Source organism: Hemiscyllium ocellatum, chromosome 22 (genome assembly GCF_020745735.1).
Source record: "Hemiscyllium ocellatum isolate sHemOce1 chromosome 22, sHemOce1.pat.X.cur, whole genome shotgun sequence".
In the NCBI taxonomy this organism is placed as follows: Eukaryota; Metazoa; Chordata; class Chondrichthyes; order Orectolobiformes; family Hemiscylliidae; genus Hemiscyllium; species Hemiscyllium ocellatum.
The window spans coordinates 40,947,835-40,971,681 of NC_083422.1; the positions used below are offsets into that span (position 1 = coordinate 40,947,835).

Here is a 23,847-nt window from a genome sequence, read left to right on the forward strand (position 1 = left end):
ACTAATTTTGGTGTCATCTGCAAACTTACTAACTGTACCTCTTATGCTTGCATCCAAATCTTTTACATAAATGACAAAAAGTAGAGGACCCAGCACCGGTCCTCGTGGCACTCCACTGGTCACAGGCCTCCAGTCTGAAAAACAACACTCCACCACCATCCTCTGTCATCCACCTTTAAGCCAGTTCTGTATCCAAATGGCTAGTTCTCCCTGTATTCCGTGAGATCTAACCTTGCTAACCAGTCTGCTATGGGGAACCTTGTTGCGTGGCTTATTGAAGTCCATATAGATCAGATCTACTGCTCTGCCCTCATCAATCCTTTTTGTTATTTCTTCAAAAAACTCGATCAAGTCTGTGAGGCATGATTTCCCACGCTCAAAGCCATGTTGACTATTCCTAATAAGTCCTTGTCTTTCCAAATATATGTACATCCTGTCTCTCAGGATTCCCTCCAACAATTTGCCCATCACCGACGTCAGGCTCACTGGTCTATAATTCCCTGGCTTGTCCTTATCACTCTTCTTAAACAGTGGCACCACGTCAGCCAACTTCCAGTCTTCCGGCACCTGTGCCTATCGATGATACAAATATCTCAGTAAGAGGCCCAACAATCACTTATCTAGCTTCCCAAGGAATTCTAAGGTACATCTGATTAGGTCCTGGGGATTTATCCACCTTTGTGTTTCAAGACATCCAGCACTTCCTCCTCTGTAATAATGACATTTTTCAAGGTGTCACCATCTATTTCTCTACATTCTATATCTTCCATATCCTTTTCCATAGTAAATACTGATGCAAAATACTTATTTATTTACTGCTTGGCAAGGGAGGTAATGGCCTACTTGTATTATCGCTGCACTGTTAATCCAGGGACTCAGTTAATGTTTTGTGGACTCAGATTCAAATCGTGCCTTGGTGGATAGATTCAATAAAAACTTGGAATTGAGAGAAACCATTGTTAATTGTTGGCAAAAAGAAAGTGGGCGGCACGGTGGCTCAGTGGTTAGCATTGTTGCCTCACAGTGCCAGGGACCCAGGTTCAATTCCCGCCTCTGGCAACAGTCTGTGTGGAGTTTGCATGTTCTCCCCATGTCTACGTGGGTTTCTAGGTGCTCTGATTTCCTCCCACAGTCCAAAGATGTGCAGGTTAGGTGAATTGGCCATGCTAAATTGCCTGTAGCGTTAGGTGCATTAGTCAGGGGTAAATGCAGGGGAATGGGTCTAGGTGCGTTGCTCTTCGGAGGGTTGGTTTCCACACTGTAGGGAATCTATCTATCTATCTATCTGTCTAATGTATTTGCAAAAACCCTTTGGATTCTCCTTAATTCTATTTGCCAAAGCTATCTCATGCCCCCTTTTTTTGGCCCTCCTGAATTCCCTCTTAAGTATGCTCCTACTGCCTTTATATGCTTCTAAGGATTCACTCGATCTATCCTGTCTATACCTTACATATGCTTCCTTCTTTTTCTTAACCAAACTCTCAATTTCTTTAGTCATCCAGCATTCCCTATATCTACCAGACTTTCCTTTCACCCTGACAGGAATATACTTTCTCTGGATTTTCGTTATCTCATTTCTCTAAGCTTCCCATTTTCTAGCCATCCCTTTAACTGCAAACATCTACCCCAATCAGCTTTTGAAAGTTCTTGCCTCATACTGTCAAAATTGGCCTTTCTCCAATTTAGAATTATAACTTTTAAATCTGGTCTATCTTTTTCCATCACTATTTTAAATCTAATAGAATTATGGTCGCTGGCCCAACGTACTCCCCCACTGACACCTCAGTCACCTGCCCTGCCTTATTTCCCAAGAGTAGGTCAAGTTTTGCACCTTCTCTAGTAGGTACATCCACATGCTGAATCAGAAAATTGTCTTGTACTCACTTAACAAATTCCTCTCCATCTAAACCCTTAACACTGCAGCAGTCCCAGTCTATGTTTGAAATAACCACCCTATTATTCTTACAGATAGCTGAGATCTCCTTACAAGTTTGTTTCTCAAATTCCGTCTGGGGGGGGTCTAGAATACAATCCCAATAAGGTGATCATCCCTTTCTTATTTATCAGTTCCACCCAAATAACTTCCCTGGATGTATTTCCAGGAATATCCTCTCCCAGCACAGCTGTAATGCTATCCCTTATCAAAAATGGCACTCCCCCTCCCCTCTTGCCTCCGTTTCTATCCTTCCTGTAGCATTTGTATTGTGAAACATTAAGCTGCCAGTCCTGCACATCCCTGAGCCATGTTTCTGTAATTGCTATGATACCTCTCTTACCTTTCCAGGAGTTAACCCATCTATGTGACTGTATCGGAGATGTTTCCCCCCTTCCTTTAACTGTCATCCATCACATACCGTTGCTGTTGCAAATTCCTCATTGCTTCTAACTGTCTCTCCAACCGATCCATTCAATCTGATAAGATTCACAAGCAACAATAGTGTGTTTTGCTTCAAGTCTGCTAGTTTGACCAATCGAATTGCATCTGGAACACACTGCCTTATGATTGCCTTTGAAAATCAGAAAGATTTGGCATCTAGGCTATCATCATCATATATTTTTGAGGGGATCCATTCTTTTAGTGCTTTATTATTTGGGTGATTTCTTAAGTAGCAGAATTAAAAAAACTTGCGAATTACCCTTAACACTAGTATTGTTCTTGCACCAGCTGGACTAAAGAGTTTAATTTGTACATCCTCCAGTTCTGAAACTGGAGTTTCAGGTTGATGTATTTCGCAAAGACCTGCAGTCTAATGAGGAACATGGGGCACATACGTTTCCTAGCAGAAAGACATTGCTATTGTAGTCTTTGATCTGCACTGTCAGCTTCATCCAGCAGGACAAAATTTTGAGGAAATGCTGGAAGATTGCCAGTTTGTGTGTTTCAGGAGCTCAGGTAAAATAGCCTCATTGCCATGATGGCAAACAAGCAAGTGACTTGACTAAACTGTTCCACTGTGGCTTCAATATCCAGCTTGTTGAGATTCACAGACTTCATTTTGTTAGTGCAGCCCATTCTAGTCCATGCTCCACAGTGGTTTTCAGCAATTGGTGGTGACCTCCCCAGCTTTGTTTTAAATGAAATATTCTGCTGATAGATTTATCACCTGTTGATTTTTGTGCATGCATCTGACATTTCTTGTGTTCAATAGCATCTGCATAATCTGACCGAGTTCTAACCTATAATTGATGCAATGCCTAGCCGTCCATACAAGAGACTAGGTGCACAAACTTTACACAAACTCTGGCAGATAAAATGTGAGCAAAGTATAAGCTTTTCCATAAAGAACCTTTTCCTCTCTAGTGGTAGAACTCTACGCAAATGATTAATAATGTATTCTCCAACTGTCTCTTAAATCGACCAGGGCTAGTTAATAGCAATTAGTATATGTGATGCATGCTGTTTTCTTCTCTGCAAAGAAGAAAGGCCAACTCTGCAAGGAGCTTGACATTGCTCTCAGCAAAATTCCTCAGTCAAGAGTATAATTGTTTGCTGATCATTTTTCTGTGCAAGAATGGGCATGGGTCATGATGCAAGACATTCCCCATCAGGGCCTGGGAATTCTGAAAACTGACAAAAGCTATCTAAACTTTGCTGTTACCAAGAGCTTTGTATAACTCTCACCTCCTTTCGGAATAAACCAAATAAGTGTCCTGAGCACATTGAAGATGAGACATTGGGACTAACTGGATCATTTGCAGATTTGACTCTGAATAGCATTCTCAACATGCAGAGCTGCTACAGTGGCCACTGACACTGTTCACTCCTGAATGTACACTAGGATGAGGATGCAACCCTTGTAGTTTTGTCCTTCAAGCTAGAAATGCTGTGCTAATGTCAACAGCTGTAATTCATATCCACATTAACAGACAGATCCATGAATTGATTGAACAGGTGCTCTGCAGCTTTACCAAGTGTGGAAGTGAAATAGAGGTGCCATCCATAATATTTTGCACTGAATATACCAGATGCATATGTGGAAAGTGCCAGCTGATTCAAGGTTAACATTGCTGGTATGGGACCTGCCATTCATACAAAGTAGCTTGCCTCCAATAATTAGAATGATCCAAGCTAGAGGGGGAAAAAAGGTTGCTTGAAATAAAAGGTTAACAGATTACAGTCTAATCCCTTGTAATGAAGTGATAAGTACTTTCATTTCTTTATTATCTTGAAGTGCAGAGTTTGGTTTCTTCAGATGAGTGGTTAGGGTTTTAGAAATTCTCAGACATTTGTGTGTGATTGACCACGGTGAGCTATCCATGTCAGTTTTAGCCTGTTGACAACAATGACTGGCTAATTGAATCATCCCTGTTGAACACCTTGTTCACGGCCATCCAGCTATGTGGGTCCGCACTTCCCTGGGTCTTAGTTATTTAATTATAGCTAGAGAATTGTCGTCATTGGCTCCTCTTTCCAGTTGTGCATATTTACTTTAGTAACCCAACAACCCCCTCTTTTATCTCCATCCAGGCTGTTTATGGCATGATTCAAAAGTATGATGGTTTCCACGTATTCTTAATTACCACCTGCTGTGATCTCTTTATTGTTAGTGAATTATCAAGCTGTTATTATGATCTCATGAGACTTGCTATTTAAAAAAAACCTCTGAACTGAAAGAAATTAAAAGTGGATGGGAAGAGGGTAATGGCAGCGGCTGAGAATTGTGCATCTGAGATTTATGGAACCAGCTGTTTGCTGATGGAGAGGTAAAAGAACCTTTTTGGATATGGTCCTAGGCAAATGACGTGTACTATGCAGAAAATGTAAAGTTATTCATTTTGGAAAGGAGAGCAAATTAATAGAATATTATTTAATTGGATAAAAGTTGTAGAAAGCAGCAACATAAAGGATTTGAGGTGCTTGTGCATGAAAGAAAGGATAGCACGCAGCTACAGCAAGTAAAAAGGAAGGCTCATGGATGTTGGCCCTTATTTCAAGGAGGTTGGAGTAAAAGAGTAGGGAAGTATTACTGCAACTGTACAATGTGCTGGTGAGACCATATCTGGTGTAGTGTGAACAATTTTGGTGTCCTTAAGGAAAGATACAGTTTTGTTGGAGGCAGCTCAGAGAAGGTTCACAATGATGATCCCTGAAATGGAAGTATTATCTCATGAGCAAAGGCTAAACAAGTTATGACTGTATTCATTTGAATTTAGAAATATGAGAGGTGATCTCGTTGAAACATATGGGATTCTTCAGGGGCTTGACAGCGTAAATACTGAGAGGATGTTTCTGTTCATTGGGAGCATGTAGGACCAGAGGGAATAAGTTTCACAATAAACAAGTATCAATTTAAGACTGAGGAGGAATTTCTTCTGAGGGTCGAGTCTCGTTGGAACTGCTTGCCACAGTTCTGTGGGGACAGAGTCATTGTGTAGAGTTAAAGCTGAACTAATTATTGCTTAGTAAAAATATCTAAGGGTTATGGTAAAAGTGCAGGAAAGTAAACTGAGGTCAGCCTGAGCATGGACAGCAGCAGTAAAGGAGAGCAAACTGTGATAGCAGAATAAATACTGAGTGGGGCCTGGACTAAGATCAGTCTCAGCAGTAATAGCAGAGGCAATAGTGTGAACCTGGGAATGAACAGTGGCAGTGTGGAGCTAAATCTATGGGTAGAGCTTTGGAGGTGATGTCACGACTCAGTGATACAGGTTTGGCTGTAAACCAGGTTTGTAGATTGAGTAGTGTCTGGAGCTGCAACTGGATTCACTGTGGACCATCCGTGAAGCTGAAAATGTCTTGGATAGCACATGTAGTGAACTGGTCACACCACCAGTAAGGAGAAAGTGAGGACTGCAGATGCTGGAGATCAGAGCTGAAAATGTGTTGCTGGAAAAGCGCAGCAGGTCAGGCAGCATCCAAGGAGCCAGGAGAATCAACGTTTCGGGCATAAGCCCTTCTTCAGGAATGAGGAAAGTGTGCCAAGCAGGCTAAGATAAAAGGTAGGGAGGAGGAACTTGGGGAAGGGGCATTGGAAATGCGATAGGTGGAAGGAGGTTAAGGTGAGGGTGATAGGCCAGAGTGGGGGTAGGGGCAGAGAGATCAGGAAGGAGATTGCAGGTTAGGAAGGTGGTGCTGAGTTAGAGGGTTGGGACTGAGACAAGATGGGGGGAGGGGGAATGAGGAAATTGGAGAAATCTGAGTTCATCCCTTGTGGTTGGAGGGTTCCTAGCGGAAGATGAGGCGCTCTTCCTCCAGCCGTCGTGTTGCTATGCTCTGGCGATGGAGAGGAGTCCAAGGACCTACATGTGGAGTGGAAGGATCCCTTGGGGCCCACACCTTCCCCCTTACTTCTCTCCAAAGCCCCAAGGGATCCTTCCATATCCGTCACAAATTCACCTGCACCTCCACACACATTTACTGCACCCGATGTAGCCTCCTCTATGTTGGGGAAACAGGCCGCCTACTTGCGGAACATTTCAGAGAACACCTATGGGAAACTTGGACCAACCAACCCAACCACCCTGTGGCTCAACACTTCAACTCCCCCTCCCACTCCACCAAGGACATGCAGGTCCTTGGACTCCACCATCGCCAGATCATAGCAACACGACGGCTGGAGGAAGAGCGCCTCATCTTCCGCCTAGGAACCCTCCAACCACAAGGGATGAACTCAGATCTTTCCAGTTTCCTCATTTCCCCTCCCCCCACCTTGTCTCAGTCCCAACCCTCGAACTCAGCACCACCTTCCTAACCTGCAATCTTCTTCCTGACCTCTCCGCCCCCACCCCCACTCTGGCCTATCACCCTCACCTTATCACCCTCACCTTAACCTCCTTCCACCTATTGCATTTCCAACGCCCCTCCCCCAGTCCCTCCTCCCTACCTTTTATCTTAGCCTGCATGGCACACTTTCCTGATTCCTGAAGAAAGGCTCATGCCCGAAATGTCGATTCTCCTACTCCTTGGATGCTGCCTGACCTGCGACACCACCAGTAAGGACTAGACAGAGTTGGTGCCCACCAGGGTGACAAGTAAGCACGCACAGGCAGTGCAGGTATCCTCTTTGGCCACTCCCCCTCAAACAGGTATGCCATTTTGGATACTGTTGGGGAGGCTGGCCTCTCAGGTAAGCATCAGCAGCAGCCAGCTCAGTGGTACTACAATTGGCTCTGTTGTAGAGCAGGGAGAGTCTAGGTGTTGGCAAGCAGTAGTGACAGTCAACTTTGTAGACATGCACAGGTGCTTTTGTGGCTACAAGCAAGACTCCCTGGTGCCAGGATCACAATGTTTGAGAAGGCACAGGGTATTCTGGAGGAGGAAGAGAAGGGTGAGCAGCCAGAGGTGGTGGTCCGTATTGATACTAATGACATAGAAAGAGAGAGGAGGCTCTGCAAAGAGATTTTGGTCAGAAGTTGAAAAGCAGGAACTCTAGAGTTGTAATCTCAGGATTACTACCTGTGCCATGTGCTGGTTAGGTGAGGAATAGAAAAATATTACAGTTAAATGTGGCTAACCATCTGGTGTAGGAGGGAAGACTTCAGGTATGCCAATCATTTGAGATGTCTTCTGGGACAGATGTAACCTGTAAACTGGAGGAGCATTAATATCCAGTCATGGAGGTTTGCTTGTGGCACTGAAGAAGATTAAAATTAGTGTGGTGGTGTACAGGAACCAGAGTAAGTAGGTCAGTAAATAAAATGACAGAGGAAGAGCCTGAGACTAAGGCCAGTAAGACTGAGGAAGGAGAAACAGGGAGAGGTTACAGAATATGGCAGGACTAGTGGTCTGACTTGTGTTTATTTTAATGTGAGGAGCATGTCAAATCAGGCAGGTGAACGGAGATATACATAATCAATCTAAGATGTTATAGCAATTGCAGAAACTTTCTTGAGAGAGGGACAAGATTGGCAGCTTAACATTCCAGGATTCACATGTTTCAAGGTGAGATGGAAGGGGATATAAAAGAGATGTAGGAGTTGTGTTACTGATAAGGGGAAATATCACAACTGTACTGAAAGTGTGGGGGAGGTGGGGTGCGGTAGGGTGCAGCTTGGACATCTCACTCACTGAGGCCAGATGAATAGAACTCAGGAACAAGAGGAGTGCAATCACTTTGGGTTTGTCCTAAAGGCCTGCCAGTAACCAATGGGTGATAGAGGAGCAGATATGTAGACAGATTGTGGAAAAACGTGAAAACATGGTTGGTGTTAATGTAATTTTAATTTCCCCTGTATCAACTGGGACTTGCTTTGGGGGAGAATTATTATGTCCAGGATAATTTGTTGAATCCATACTAAACCTGACATTGGGGAATGAGTCTGCCCAAGTGATCTAAGTTTCAATTGGGGAGCATTTCAGAAATAGTGATCATAATTCTGAGTTTTAAGTTACTGCTTGATAAGGATAAGAGTCATCCTTGGATGAAAGTACTGAACTGGGTGAAGACTAGCTATCACAATTAGGTCACAACTAGGGAGTGTAGAATGGGTCAGCTGTTTGAGGATAAATCCACATCTGGCATGTAGGAATATTTTAAGAGCCTCCTGATTGGACTTCAGGACCAGTATGTTCCTGTGCAAATGAATGATCAAGATGGCAATATTCAGGAACCTTGGATGACGCAAAATTGAGAATTTAATCAAAAAGAAAAAGGCATACGCACAAATTAGGAAACCAAAGGCAGACAAAGACCTCAAATACAAAATTAGCAGGAAAAAAAGCTCAAGGAATTTGGAGAGCTAGAAGGGGCCATGAAATGTCTTTGGTAAATAGGACAAAAGAAAATCCCAAAGCAATTTATACATTAGAGGGTAACTTGGGAAAGAGTCTGTCTACTCAAAGAAGGGAAATTATACATGGAGCCAGAGGAAGTGGGTGATGTCCTGAAAAAATGCTTTGCATCGGTATTTACAAAGGAGAAAGACACAATGAATGAGGAGTATTGGGAGGGATATTTTGATCTTCTTAGGCATGTCAGTAATGGAAAAAAAGGTGGTGTTGGGGTTTATGAAAAGTATTCAACAAGGTTCTGCATGGTAGACTGGTTAAATCACATGGAAGACCGAGAGAACTAGCCTTTGGATACAGAACTGGTTCGAAGGTAGGAGACAGAGAGTGGTGGTTGAGGCTTGCTTTTCAGACTGGAGGCCTGTGATCAGCAGTGTGCCAAATGGATCGGTGCTAGGCCCACTGCTTTTTGTCACTCACTTAAATGATTTGGATGTGAACATCAGAGGGATGGTTAGTAAGTTTGCAGATGACACCAAAACTGGAAATGTCGTGGACAGCTAAGAAAGTTACCTTGGTGTAGAGCAGATGGGTCAGTTGGTTGATGAGTGGCAGGCGGAGTTTAATTTGGATAAATGTGAGTGCTGCAGTTTGGAAAAGCAAATCAGGGCAAAACTTATGCATTTAATGGTAAGGTCCTGGAGAGTGTTGCTGAACAAAGAGACCTTGGAGTGGAGGTTCACTGTTCCTTGATAGTGGAGTCGCAGGTAGATAGGATAATGAAAGAGGCATTTGGTATGTTTGACTTGATTGGTCAGTGCATTAAATATAGGAATTGGGAGGTCATGTCGTGTACAGCCACAACATTAGTTAAGCCACTTTTGGAAAACTGTGTTCAATTCTGATCCCTGCTGTAGGAAGGATGTTGTGAAACTTGAAAAGAGAAGATTTCAGGATATTGCCAGGGTTGGAGGGTGGAGCTGCAGGGACAGGCTGAATAGGGTTGGACTACTTTCCCTGGAGCATTGGAGGCTGAGGGGTGCCCTTATAGGGGATTATAAAATCATGAGGGGGTGTGGATAGGGTGAATAGACAAGGTCTTTTCTCCAGTGTAGCAGAGTCAAGAACAAGAGGGCAAAGGTTTAAGGTGAGGGAGGAAAATTGAAAAGGGACGTAAGGGGCAATTTTTTCAAGCTGAGATTGGTACGTGCATGGAATGAGCTGGCAGAGGGATTGGTGTAGGCAGGTACAATTACAATAGTTAAAAGGCTATGGATGGGTACATAAATAGGAAGGGTTTGAATGGATATGGGCCAAACACTGGCAGATCGAACTAGATTAATTTAGGATACTGGTTGGCATGGATGAGTTGGACTAAAGGGTTTGTTGCTATGCTGTAAAACTCAGACTCTGTAACCTAATTGTATGCATCCCAGAATGCTGAGGAGATTAGGTGAAGAAATTACTGGGAACTTGTATGAAATTTTTACATCCTCTTTAAACACAGTTGGGGTCCCAGAAGACTGGAGAATAGCCAACATTGTTTCTTTGTTTTAGGCGACCACCAGGGATCATTCAGGAAATTACAAGCCAGTCCACCTTACTATGGTCGAGAATTTATTGGTGAAGATTCTTGGGGTTAGATATACTCATATTAAGGAATATGGACTGTTTAGCAATAGGCAGCATGGCTTTGTGTGGGGAAGGTTGTGTCTCACTTGGTTGACACTTCATCAAGAAACCTACAGATGATTGAATAGGTCAGGGAGATAGATATTGTACACTATTTATGGACTTTAGCAAGGCCTTTGATGAGACCATAAGGTAGACTGATACAGAAGGTGAAGCCACATGGCACATGGAATCCACTGGGAAGGTGGATGCACAACTGGCTTAGTCATGGAAGAGAGTCACATTTAGGAGGGTGTTTTTCTGACTGAGATTTGTGACCCGTTCATGTTCTGTGGGGGATTTGGTGCTGGGGCCTCTGTTATTTGTTTGTAAGATTAGGGGAACTGCCAATAGTGAGGATTTCCAGAGGATACAGCAGAATATAGATAGACTAGAGAATTGGCAGATGAAGTTTAATCCAGCCAAATATGAGGTAATGCATTTTGGAAGATCTAATGCAGGAGAGAAGTATACAGTCAATGGCAGAACTCCAATAGCTTCAACATAGGAAGATCTAGATGTACAAGTCCATAATTTCTTGACTGTGGCAACACAAGTAGATAAGGCATATGGTATGCTTGACTTCGTTGTTCAGGGCTTAGAGTGAAAAAAATTGGCAAGTTATGTTGCCGCTGTATAGAATTTTTGTCAGACCACCTTTGAACTTGTGTGCAGATTCTGGTCACCACACTACCAGAAGAATGTGAAGGCTTTGGTGATGGTACAGAAAAGGTTTACGAAGATGTTGTCTGGTTTCGAGGGTATTAGCTATGAAGAGAGATTGGATAAACTTAGTTTGTTTTCATTTGAACGTGAGGGGCAGTTTGACAAAATTTAGATGAACGGGTCATGTCTTTTTGTGGCTAGTCTATGTTAATGTATCGTGGTGGCTAGTTTTCCGCCTGTTTGTCCAATGTAGTTTTTATTACAGTCCTTGCAAGGTATTTTGTAGATGACATTAATTTTGCTTGCTCGATAACTGTAACAAACACTACATTGAACAAACCAGCAGAAAACTAGCCAGCAGAATACATGAACATCGTTGTGGTTCTGTTCACCGAGCTGGGAATTTGTGTTGCAGATGTTTCGTCCCCTGTCTAGGTGACATCCTCAGTGCTTGGGAGCCTCCTGTGAAGCGCTTCTGTGTTGTTTCCTTCAGCATTTATAGTGGTTTGTCTCTGCCGCTTCCTGGTGTCAGTTCCAGCTGTTCGCTGCAGTGGCCGGTATATTGGGTCCAGGTCGATGTGCTTATTGATTGAATCTGTGGATAAGCAATCAATAAGCACATCGACCTGGACCCAATATACCGGCCACTGCAGCGGACAACTGGAACTGACAACCGGAAGTGGCAGAGACAATCCACTATAAATACTGAAGGAATCGACACAGAAGCGCTTCACAGGAGGCTCCCAAGCACCTAGACAGGGGACGAAACGTCTGCAACACAAATTCCCAGTTCAGCGAACAGAACCACAACAACAAGCACCCGAGCTACAAATCTTCTCACAAACTTTGAATACATGAACATCAACTAGCCACAAAAATGACATGACCCACTCTGACAAGTATCTTTACATACAGGCGAGGGAGGACACCACTTCGACTGGGACAACACATTCATCCTTGGACAAGCCAAACAGAGTCATGCGCGAGAATTCCTCGAAGTGTGGCATTGCACCCGGAACTCTATCAACAAGCACATTGACTCTGTATTAGCTATGATGTCCCAGTGTCATGTACCTAACCGTGCCCTGAGTTCATCTGCCTTCCCTGTTAGGCTTTTTGCATTGAAATAAATGCAATTAAATTTCAGTCCTACCCTGTGCCCTGATTGTTTGACTCGCCGTTTTTCCCAACTGTACCAGTCTCCGATTGATATCTTTTCTCACTATTTTTCTCGGTCCCGCCCCCCCACCTTACTAGTTTAAATCCTCCTGAGCAGCTCTAGCAAATCTCTCTGCTAGTATGTTAGTCCTCTTCCAATTCAAGTGCAATCTGTCCTTCTGGGGTAGAAGCGATCTGTATAAGAAGAAATTGCACTGAACCAAAAATATGAACCATTCTCCCCTGCATCAGCTCATCAGCCGCACACTCATCTGCTCTATCCTCCTATTTCTCCCCTCATTAGCTCGTGGCACCAGGAGCAATGCAGATATTGCTACTCTTGAGGATCTCCTTTTTAAATTCTTGCCTAACTTTCTATATTCTCCCTTCAGAATCTCATCCTTTTCCCTTCCTATGTCATTAGTTCCAGTGTGTACAAAGACCTGCTCCTGGTTCCCTTACCCTTTGAGAACATTCTGCACTGTATCTGAGATGTCGTTGATTTTTGCTGCCTACTGCAGAAATGTCTATCTGTGCCTCCAACTAGAGAGTCCTCTATATCTGTGGCCCGTTTCAATCTTGCTTGCACTCTAGCATGTAAATCTGAAATTGTTTAAAAAAAACCCTCAGTTATCTCACCAAGGACCTTGTTTAACATTTAGTGTAAGTCACATGATTTTGATTTTAAAATGTTGTGTTGATCCCCTGCCAAGGATTTTCTGACTCTTTCAAAAAAAAGTCACCTTCACAGAACTGAGAATTAAAAATACGTTTATCTTTACTTTAGAACTGAAGTTTCCAAATATTGTAGAATAAACTTTGGACACAACCTATCCCATAGAAATGATACAGTGCAAAATGGGGCTATTCGGCCCATCATGTTCATGCTGCCCCAAATGCACCCTTTCTAATCTCATATTTCTGCACATAGCCCTGAAGCTTACAGCACTCAAGATGCAGATCCAGGTACATTTTAAACGTTTAGAGTCTCTCTCTCTCCACTCAGGCAGTGAATTCCAGGCACCCACCACCATTTGCGTAAAAGGTTTTCCTTTTGCCACTTTGCTTGAATGTATGACCCCTGGTTTTTGAACTCTCTGCCAAGGGAAATAGATTTCTCCTGTCTATGCTACCTCTTGATTTTGTATACCTCAATCATGTCACCCCCTAGCACCTCTGTTCCAAGGAAAATACCCAAACCGTGCCAATCTCTCCTCATAGCTACAATTCTCCAGTATTGGCAACATTCTAGTAAATCATCTCTTCACTGTCTGCAGAGTGATTGCGTCCTTCCTCTAATGTGGTGACCAGAACTGCGTACAGCACTCTAGTTGTGACGTCACCAGTGCCTTGTACAGTTTCACCATTATATCCCTACTTCTGTATTTTATATCTCTGCCAATAAACAAGAGCATTTCATATGCCTTCTTTACAACCTTATGTAAGTGTCATGCTACTTTAAGAACCACTAAGATCTCTTATTTCATCTACTCCTCTCAATATATTCTTTATTGTATATTCCCTTTTATTGTTTGGCCTCCCTAAATGCATTACCTCATACTTAGAGTTGAACTCCATCTGTCAATTGTTATGGACCAGACCAAACTCCCTCAAAATATATCAACATTTTATTTTTTTAAAGGCTGTGTAAACTGTTGTGTTCCAGTTGTGATTCAATTAATCCATTGCTAGACTTTAAGCTAAACACACTTTAGAGTAAGAATAAAGTTAAAAGACAAACAAAACAGGATAGGCATACACTTAACTATTGAAATACTTAAAATAATGTTTTATTTAACTATTAATTTTCAACTGTTCCAGTATAGCAATATCCCATAAATATACCCTTGGCAAAGGCAAATTCAGTGAAACAGATTTCCTTCACTTTCTGTCTCCTATTCCTGTCCAGTCCAGGAGAAAGGAACACTGAAAGAAACAAACTAGCAGCAGAAAGGGAGACCGAAATCCATCAGTTTCAACAGTCAACTCGAAATCCCAACTGCAAGCAAAATTAAAACCCTGGGTCTGTATGACCTTGATTCCACCCACTCATTGTTCATTTGTCTAGTTAAAAGAAAACACTTGGGGAGCTCCAAGCTGTTTCCCCATCGCTTCTGAAGCACACATTCTGTCACCCATATGGCAATACTTCTCTGCGCAAGGAACAGCACAGACCAAATCTCTCAAAGACACAATTCTGTTGCTCTTTTCTCCCCATTCCATGAACGCATGTATACCATTTGAGCTTACGGCTATTCTCTACGTCAATTCTTGTGTCTTCTGCAAATTTTCCAATTCTGCCCACCCCAGCAATGGTCAAGTACAAATCATTAATGTATAAAACAAACCGCAGGGGTCCTAGCACCAGGCTGTGTGGAAGACCACTTGTGAAAGCTTTCCATTTGCAACTGCACCCATTGATCATTATTTTTTGTTTTCTGTTAATTAGCTAACTTTGGATCCAATTTGACATATCACCCGTGACCATGGTCCTCTTCCTTTTTGACCTGTCTGATGTGTGGAACTTTGTCAAATGCCTTACTGAGATCGATCTGGACAACATCCATTCCTCTACCCCCAAACCTTTGTCACCACCTCAAAAAACTCAATCACATTTGTAAGGCATGACCTTGCCTTAACAAGGTCATGCTGATGGTCTCAGACTAGTCTGTGCCTTTATAAGTAACAGTTTAGCCAGTCTCTCAGGATTGGTTCTAATAATTAACCCACTGCTGAAGTAACACTAATAGACCTAAAATTGTTTGGTATTTCTTTTGTACCCTTTATAAAGGGAACCACATTTGCATTCCTCTAGTCCTCCGGCACCTCACCTAATGAAGGTTGGAAAATAATCTTCAGAGCATTTGCAATTTCCTCCCTGACTTCCTTCAGCATCCTCAGGAACAATCCATCCAACCCTGGAGACTTGTTAACTTTCAAGAGTTTCACCTCCTGTAACATTGTTCCTCATTATGATTATTTTGTTTGTTATTTCACACCACTCTTAAATTATGTATCCACTTCATCCCTTTCCTTTGTGAACACAGAGCCAAGTATTCATTTAAAATTCTTTCCCAATCCTCTGAATCTTCACACAAGTTTCCTTAGAATGGAACCATAGAATCCATACAGTGTGGAAGCAGGCCATCCAACCCATTGAGGCAACACCGCCCCTCTGAAGAGCATCTCTCACAGACCTAACCCCCCCCCCCACCCTGCAATTCCCATAGCTAATCCACCTAGCCTGCACAACCCTGTACACTATAGGCAATTTAGTATGGCCAGTCCACCCAACCTGCACATCTTTGGACTGTGGGAGAAAACCGGAGCACCGGTTGAGAGAATGTGCAAAGTCCACTAACTCAGTCACCCAAGGCTGGAATCAAACCCAGGTCCCTGGTCTGAGAGTCAGCAGTGCTAACCATTGACTCACCGGGCTGCCTTTCTTCATTTTTGATAAGTCACACTTTTCTAATAGCTACCCCTTTGTTCTTTACACTCTTTACAACTTGTATTTCCCTTTATCTTGCTAATTTTTTTTCATGCTCTCAATTTGATTTTTTTTGTTTGCTTGATCACTATACCTTCTAAACTTTTCTAAGCTACATGCAGTTTTGAGGTTTTTGTAGCCATTATAAACTCTCTTTCTGTTCAAACTTTCTTTGTATTTTTCTACACAACTATGGGGGTCTAGATTTGGCAGTACTCCTTATTTTTGGAGGTGAAATGTCTGCTTTGTGCCTCAAAAGGTTTTGCTTTTTAGAGCCTCCCACTGGTTTGCCACTTTATCCTTTAGTAGTCTTGTCCACCTCAGCCAAATCACTGCTCAGTTTTGTAAAATGTCTTCCCCCAATTAAAAACCTTTACTCCTGAGGGACTTGCCCTTTTTCCATAATAATTCTAAATCTAATCAAACTGTGGTCACTATCCCCGATATGGTTGCCCATTGTCAGTTCATCGAGTTGCTCATCTTAATTTCCTAAAACTAAATCCAAAATTGTGTCTCCTCTTGTTGGATGCATCGCATTGTTTTTTCAAAAATAAAATTCCTGGATGCAGTACATTAACTTTTCACCCTAGTGCCCCTTGTATTGCTTGAAACTCAGTTGATATTGAATAGTTAAAATCACCTACTATTATTGCCCTCTTATTCCCACAGGCAAAATCTACAAATGTTCTTCTACCTCCCTCCCACTATTTGGGGGTCTGTAGTATAGTAGCGTGACTGTCCCTCTTATTCATAAGCTCGACCCATAAAGTTTCATGTGTTAACAGATTGAGTGTGTCATTCCTTCTCACAACTGTCATTAGTTCTTTAACTGGTACTGCTAATCACCTCCCTTTTCGTCACCCACTGTATCCTGCCTGAGAACTCTATTTGGGGAATTAGAGCTATCTCTGCCCCTCCTTTAGCCAGATTTCTATTATAGCAATAATAGCATGCTGCCATACTTGTAATGCTAGCTGGACACTTTTAAATATGTTTCTTTTGTCTCTCCAAGTCTCTGACTGCATCATTAATGTGCTACCTCCTGTTTCCTAATCTGAATCTGATCCATCTAAGCCTACCTTTTGGTTTCCATCCCCTTGTCACACTAGTTTAAAACCTCATCAGCACTAGCAAACGCCATGAGAATATTTGTTCTGTCTCTGCCCAGGTACAACCTGTCAGGCTTGCACAGGTCCCACCTTCCCCAAAAACAGTACCAGTGCCTTGAGAATCCAAACCTCTCCTTGGTACACAGTTTCTCCAGCCATGCATTCATCTAATTGATCCTCTTTTTCCTGCTTTTGCTTGCACATGACACTGGGAGTAATCCTGAGATTAGTATAGTTTAAGGTCCTGCATTTTAATTTATCTCTGTTTATTCACCTTTCAGGTCTTCAGTCTTGCTTGCCTATGTCATTCGTACTTATATGTAGCATGCCCAGTGGATGTTCATTCTCCCACTCCCGAATGTCCTGCAGCTACTCCATGACATTCTTGACCCTGGCACCAGGAAGGAAATATACCATCCTAAATTCATGTCTGCAGTCACAGAAGCATCTGTCTGTACACTTTACTTTTGAACCCCTTATCACTATACCCTACTGCTCATTTCCTCCCCTTTAGCATATTAGAGGCATCTATGGTGCATGACTTTGTTGATGTAGCTTTCCCCTGAGAGTCTATACCCAACCTAACAGTACCCAAAGTAGTAATTTGTTTGTGTGTGTGAGAGAGAGAGAGAGATGACCATCAGGGATTCCTGCACTTCTTTCCTGAGCCTTTTACTTAGTCTGATGGTCACCCATTCCCTTTCTGCCTGTGTTAATCCTCACCTGCACTGTGATTGCTTTGTTAAACCTGCTATCCGTGACATTCTCAGCATCATAGATGCTCCAGAGTGAGTCTACCCATGGTTGCATTTCAGCTCCAGCTCCATAAAGGCTAGTAGCTGCAGCTGGGCACACTTTGTACATGCAGTCATCAGAGACACAGCAAGTGCCCCTTATTTCCCACATTGCACAAGAGGAGCACCCTACAGGTCTGAGGTTTTCTATCATGACTTCTCTCTAAGTTAAGCAGGTTAGTCTCTTGAAGAATATTTATTTAGACAAAGGACCTTCCTCAATTTCAAACCCTTCTCTTATAATTGCATGTCTCTACCTTTCATTTAAGCTAATATACTTAAAATAATACCTTTTAAAAACTGTAAGACAATACCTGCATGTATCACTTATCAATTGGCTGTTTCCATTGGAACTGCCACTTTCTGAACTGCCTAGATTGAGACTGACCGCCACACTTAGTCTTTCAGTTTCAGCTTCACGTATTCTGTATCTCACTTAATTCCCTATTTTCCCCAAACTTCAAAGCACTCTTCTTTAGCCAAACAGCACTGAGGGCCTGAAAAATAATGCTTCTGAATGGAATCAAACCAGTTGTTCCATTAACAAACTTCACCTGAGAGTTGACTCTTGTTTCAGAAATATGCCTGAAACTATATCCAATCATACGAGGAGGTTTTAGGTACCAGATTCAAGAACTAATTTAAGATTCATCCTGAAATAAAGTTTAATTCCCACTTACCCTTTGCAACATACCCCTTGAAAATGTTTCCACCCAACTCTAAAGAGTACTCATTTAGCCAAACGACACTGCCAATTCAATTATCTTATCCAAAATATTCGTATATAGCACATCTTCGTAACAGTTATCAACCTAATGTTTCTACATGCTAGTAAAGTTTTTAATATATAGTCATTAATTGTAATTCACTTCTGTCTGATATTCTGCTTTGGAAAATAAATTTCTATGAGGCGTCTGCCTTTCCTTTCTATTCTGTAGTGATGGGATTTGAATAATAACTGTGTATAGGCTAGTTGCACCATCATGTGGACATGAGCATCAACAGCAGTATATTTTTTCATATGGCTGTTGGTTTTATTTGCTTTCTGTAAGCATTATTAATTTTTTATTTGACTTGATGAAGCCAGTTGCAAGAAGATACATTGAAATGTTTTTTAGATGTTACATCAATTCAGCTACAAACCTCTCTTACTAATTTATACTATAAAATTGAACAAAAATCTTAAACTAATTTATAATGCACACCACATTCTCCTTCTGCACTGTGATTGAAAAAATCGTAACATCAACTCATTAAATGAGCACGTTGGCTTAGTGGTTAGCACTGCTGCCTCACAGCAGCAGAGTCCCAAGTTCGATTCCAGCCTTGGGTGACTGTGCGGAGTTTGCACATTCTTCCTGTGTCTGCGTGGGTTTCCTCTGGGTACTCCAGTTTCATTCTGCAGTCCAAAGATGTGCAGGTCAGGTGAATTGGCCATGGTATTAGGTGCATTACTCAGGGTGGGTTACTCTTCGGGGGATCGGTGTGGACTTGTTGGGCCGAAGGGCCTGTTTCCACACTGTATGGAATCTAATCTAAACTGTGTGCCTCCTTCAAGTTCATACTGGGAGTCTTTGATTTGATTGTGTGTTTTAAGTTGTGCATTGAAGTGCAAGACGTGTGATGTGAACAAAATTGAAACATCGTGTTGCTAGTGGCAGTGCTGTATTGTTGGATACATATAGGTGTTGAAATGAAATTGAAACCTTTGACTGTTGCTGTGAATTTTATAACATAATGTCATTCAAAGAAGAACAGGAAATCGAAGTGTCTTATCCAAAATGTGTCTTCCAAACTTTGATTTTTGACTTATCACAAATCCATGAAGTATTTTTCATGCCTATATGTCGGGTTTAACTTCTCCAGTACGACGTGAGCTAGCCTCTGAGAATTAGCGGTGACAATTTTGTTCAAGAAAATTCAATATCCAGGAAGATGAAATCTTTTCCTGCATGATCTGCATTTCTCACATTTCAATGCCTAAACCGCTTTCTGTCGAATAATTCAGTGGAATAAACCAAAACAAGCTGAAGGTGACTATTCTTTGGCTTTCTACTTCAGTGTTTAGTAATATGTGTCTTTAATTAAGAGCAATCGGGATTTAAAGAGATTATTAGCATTCTTGGGCAGTGAACAATGGGGATGAGAGAAAGCAGTAATGAGAGCAGCAAATGTGAGGGCATATGAATAGTTAATTGTTTTCATCATTTTCGTAGGAATCACCCATCATTACAAAAATATGTACAATTATTCATAGTTTTGGAAATTTTATTTGAAAATCTGGCATTCTTTGTACGAGGGAAGGTGGTTATGAGTATTAGAAGTCAATTACCTTTGTCTTCAGCAAGGCAATAGCACTTTCCTTGTGGTAGTTTCCAAGGCTCAACCATCCTTAGCCACTTCATCGATGATAAGCTTCATCACAAGGTTATAAATTGGGGTATTTGCTCATTATTGCATTGTGTACACCTTTAACAGTATACTGACTTTAAATTTCCTGACCAAAGTGCACTGTTTCCATGCACCTGATTGCTTGGTTTTTGGGTACTGCAGAGGAAAGACCTTACATGCTGATTGGGAGGAGGCCAGGGGAAGAGAAATGTTAAGTCAAGATATTAGCAAAGTCATTATGGGATAGATTTGGAGGGCAAAGCTCAAAGTGAATTATTACATTGTGTATTGATGAACTATCTTCACAGATCTACAGCCAAATAGGTTTTGAGGCCACATCCCCTGTCCTTTTGGCCATCTTGCAATTGTAGAGGAACCAGTGTAGAAGGAAATAGGAGCAGCAACAGGCACAGGCTGTGGACAAGTGTGCAGAGGCACAAGAATCACATAGCTCGGCCATAACAACCACGGTTTTTGGTTCAAAACAGAATTTTCTGTCATCGTAGCAGCTGTCTTTAACTAACTTTGAAGGCTTTGGCCTGCTGAGAAATTCCTGGAAGATACTATTTTGCCTTGACCTGCTGTGGGCACTAACGTCTCTGAAAGATGGGAGATTGAGAACTCATTACCTTGGCCACTTGCCTGAGCATTTTCTTTTTTGTGTTCTCACTTGCACCTCCCTGATCCTTTGAGATGAATGGGTACCTGGAAAGAGGTCAAGGATGCCTTGGCCACCTCTTGCCTTGCCAGTGATACTGTGCTACAGTGATAAAGTGCGGGTCCCAGTGCATTTTTGAAGTTCCTGTGTGGTCTGCTGGGTATGGCTCTCCAAAACAGTCATCATTCTTTCCATAGAGGCAGCCAAATGTTCACCTGCTAGAAATACTATAGTGGTGCTTGAACACCTTCATCTTTGGCTGTTATCTTCTGATGGTGTCTCAATCTCTGCCAAATGTTTTAGAATAGAAACATGCCATCTACAGGGGGCTGAATAGCAGTCCTCAAAATCAGTGATTTACTTCCCAGAACATGTCTTCGAATCTACTTTAGGTCTATCAAGGTGACTGTTTCATTGCTGGTGGAAGGTGTATATGAACATTTTGTGCATCCTCTGAGTTTTGAGGGGTGTTTTCCTGTGAGGTGTTGGTGCTAGGAGGATGATGTGTTTTGTTGTCTTCAGGTATTTGTTTGCATCTGGATAAGAGAAGAGAAAACTAGTGAACCATACAAAGTGGAAGCTTATTCACTGCTTCTTGTAGCAGATATATTTCTCCATTTCTGTAGGAGTGGTCATGGTCCACTCCTACCAGCTTTGAAGGGTGACGATGTGAATATTTAGCACCCTTACAGCAGTGCGGGCTTATTCCCTCCTGTTTTGTGCTCTGTATCCTTCTGACAGAGAAAGATTGATTGATTGTGATTTTATTTTGTGCAGATGCAGTTTGAGCATGCATGGCCATATTTGGTCCAGAGCCTGTCCCAGTAATCAAGCGGCTGTTCGCGACTCTACAGCTGAGAGAGTTTTGATAGCATGAGGTGGCTCTTAACACTTGAGTGCACATCATCCATGTGATGCTGACGCTTGTAGGAAAAAGTCCCATGTTATGCAAAAACAGACATTGCTGGAGAAATTCTGCAACTCTGGTGGCATCTCTGAAGAGAAAGCAGATTTAATGTTTTGAGTCCAGCAATTGTTTGTTTTTGTTTCTAATTTCTAACATCGACAATTCTTTCAGTTTTTTGTCTTAAATGACGTACCTGTATTAATCACCTCTCAGACTGAGTGCCCTTATGAGTGTAAATTTGTAGTGAATGGGCAGTGACATGTGCCTTTACAGAGCACAGGAGATCATTTAACCTCTTTTTGAACTTAGGGTGAATTATGATGCCCGTGGACACTGACCAATGCACCTGCTTTGGTCCAATGGGCGAGCCTCCTGCCGACATTGTTTGGAGGATTGCTTGCTTTATATCCTGGACTGCATTGGTCAGAACCTATAGTGGGACCTTGCTGAAACTTTGGGCCTGTTTTTGTCTGATCTAGAAATTCCAAGGGGGTGGTGGTGAGAAATGTATGCCATTACGATGCCGCAGGTTTGCAGTGAATTGAGGGCAACTAGGAGGTCTATAAACATGGCTCCTTATTTTCAATCCCAATGGGCACCAGAATCCTGAGCTGTTGATCTGTCTCATAAAATTTGCTGTTGAACCTCTGCAAAAACTAACATGCACATGCACGAAGCTGAAAATTGCATGACCACAGGAGAAAAATCTGAGTTGCCTTTGAGTACACATGATGACCACTTCTTGAACTGAAATTCTGAGGGGTGTGTGCATACATCTGTGAAGTTACTAGACATAATGAGATTTGTTAGTAATGTAATTTTGGATTTGGTAAATTTAGACATAGAATTTAAAAGAAAAGCAATAGGGAAGTTTGGTCGAATCTTTATAGAACTATAGAGTAGTTTGTCAACAGTTAAGTATCACATCAGTTCTAGTAGTCATGTATTGGAGAGGATTTGTGTGTCATTAATGGGTGAGGAAGATATTTACCAGTATGGATTTGGGGATGGTGTATTTCAGGTAGTGTGAATTCAGTGGATTGAATTAGTAGTTCTTGTATCGAAATGGCTGTCTGACTCAAAATTTTGACCAAATTTAATGCCTTTGTTTCAGTTAACTGATACATTTTGAGGCAGCACATTTCAAAGATGTTTATTTTTTGAGAATGCAAATTCTACAATGTAATTAAATATGTGGATTCTAATGTTTGTTGTTGTGATCATTATCTGACAATGAAAATGTACACTTCATGTTTCAAATATGATTTAAGTTGTTTAATACTGAATTTTGAGAGTTGTTGCTTTATGTCCCTGGCTTGACTAAGAACGCATGTCACAAAACAATTGAAATATTACATTTGTATTCTAGGACCAGATTGCTCTTTGACTGTTCCATCAATGGAATCCTACTGGGTACTGCCAAACATTAAACCCTTTAGCCCCAGTGTGAGCCGTGCATCTCACAAGGCTGTTGTATATGGGAAGTTTATGTGGGTGATTGGTGGATATACCTTCAATTATAGTTCATCGCAGATGATCCTTAAGTAAGTATGTGTTTGTAATTTAGTCTTAGCAGTTGTTGTATTTCACTTGAAGACTTGTATGTTTACTCATGTAAATTTGATGATGTCTTAGCTCTTCTTATTCATTTGATAGTCTGCAGAGTTCAGACGTCTGTTATGTTTGGAATCTCCAAGTACATCAATCTAAATAGGCCACTTGCTTTTTTTAAATACGTTGACATTCAACAGTTTCCCACATCATTGCATTTTTAAAATGTTTTTTAATGAAGTTCCATGACGTTTTTCTACATACAAGCTATGAAGTGACTTTTGTTTGAAACCTAAGTTCTCCCATCTGAAATTTCAAAAGTTTAATAAATTTGCACTTTGCATGTCCTTTTCTGACATCAGATCAAATCGCCAATAGTTGGAGTTGACTAGAAAGGTCTCTGAAGACTTGTAAAAGGGACTGCTGCAGATTCCTTGTTTGTGCCTGGTTGTGACATGCAGATTCTCTATATAGTTCTGAAGTTTTGTCGTCTCTGTTCTCTAAATTTACGAGGAGATTACATAAACTGCTGCTTCTCAATTTCCTTGCTATTACAGCATGATTTAATCTGACTTTGCACAATCAAGTATGATACCACCCAGATTTGATATAACATATCTTTCCCTAAAATTTCAGTACAATGTTCCAGAAAATTTACTGGACTGTAAGTAACTTGCATAGGTTTTCTTAATATTTCTTGCATATCTTGTCCCTAACTTGGCTGAAGATATTGACACCTAATATGATGATCGTTAGGTGCCTGTTGCCCTCCAGTACATAAAAA

The 23,847-nt window shown here is 41.7% G+C and overlaps 1 protein-coding gene across 1 annotated transcript in view; it reads left to right on the forward strand.

Annotated features, from left to right (window-relative positions):
• Window positions 1-23,847, forward strand: part of atrnl1b (attractin-like 1b) — a 904,204-nt gene that overhangs the window by 56,707 nt on the left and 823,650 nt on the right. Inside the window, exon 6 of the mRNA XM_060841800.1 lies at window positions 22,882-23,056. Coding sequence (XP_060697783.1) covers window positions 22,882-23,056 — 175 coding nt within the window. The remainder of the gene's footprint in view (window positions 1-22,881; window positions 23,057-23,847) is intronic.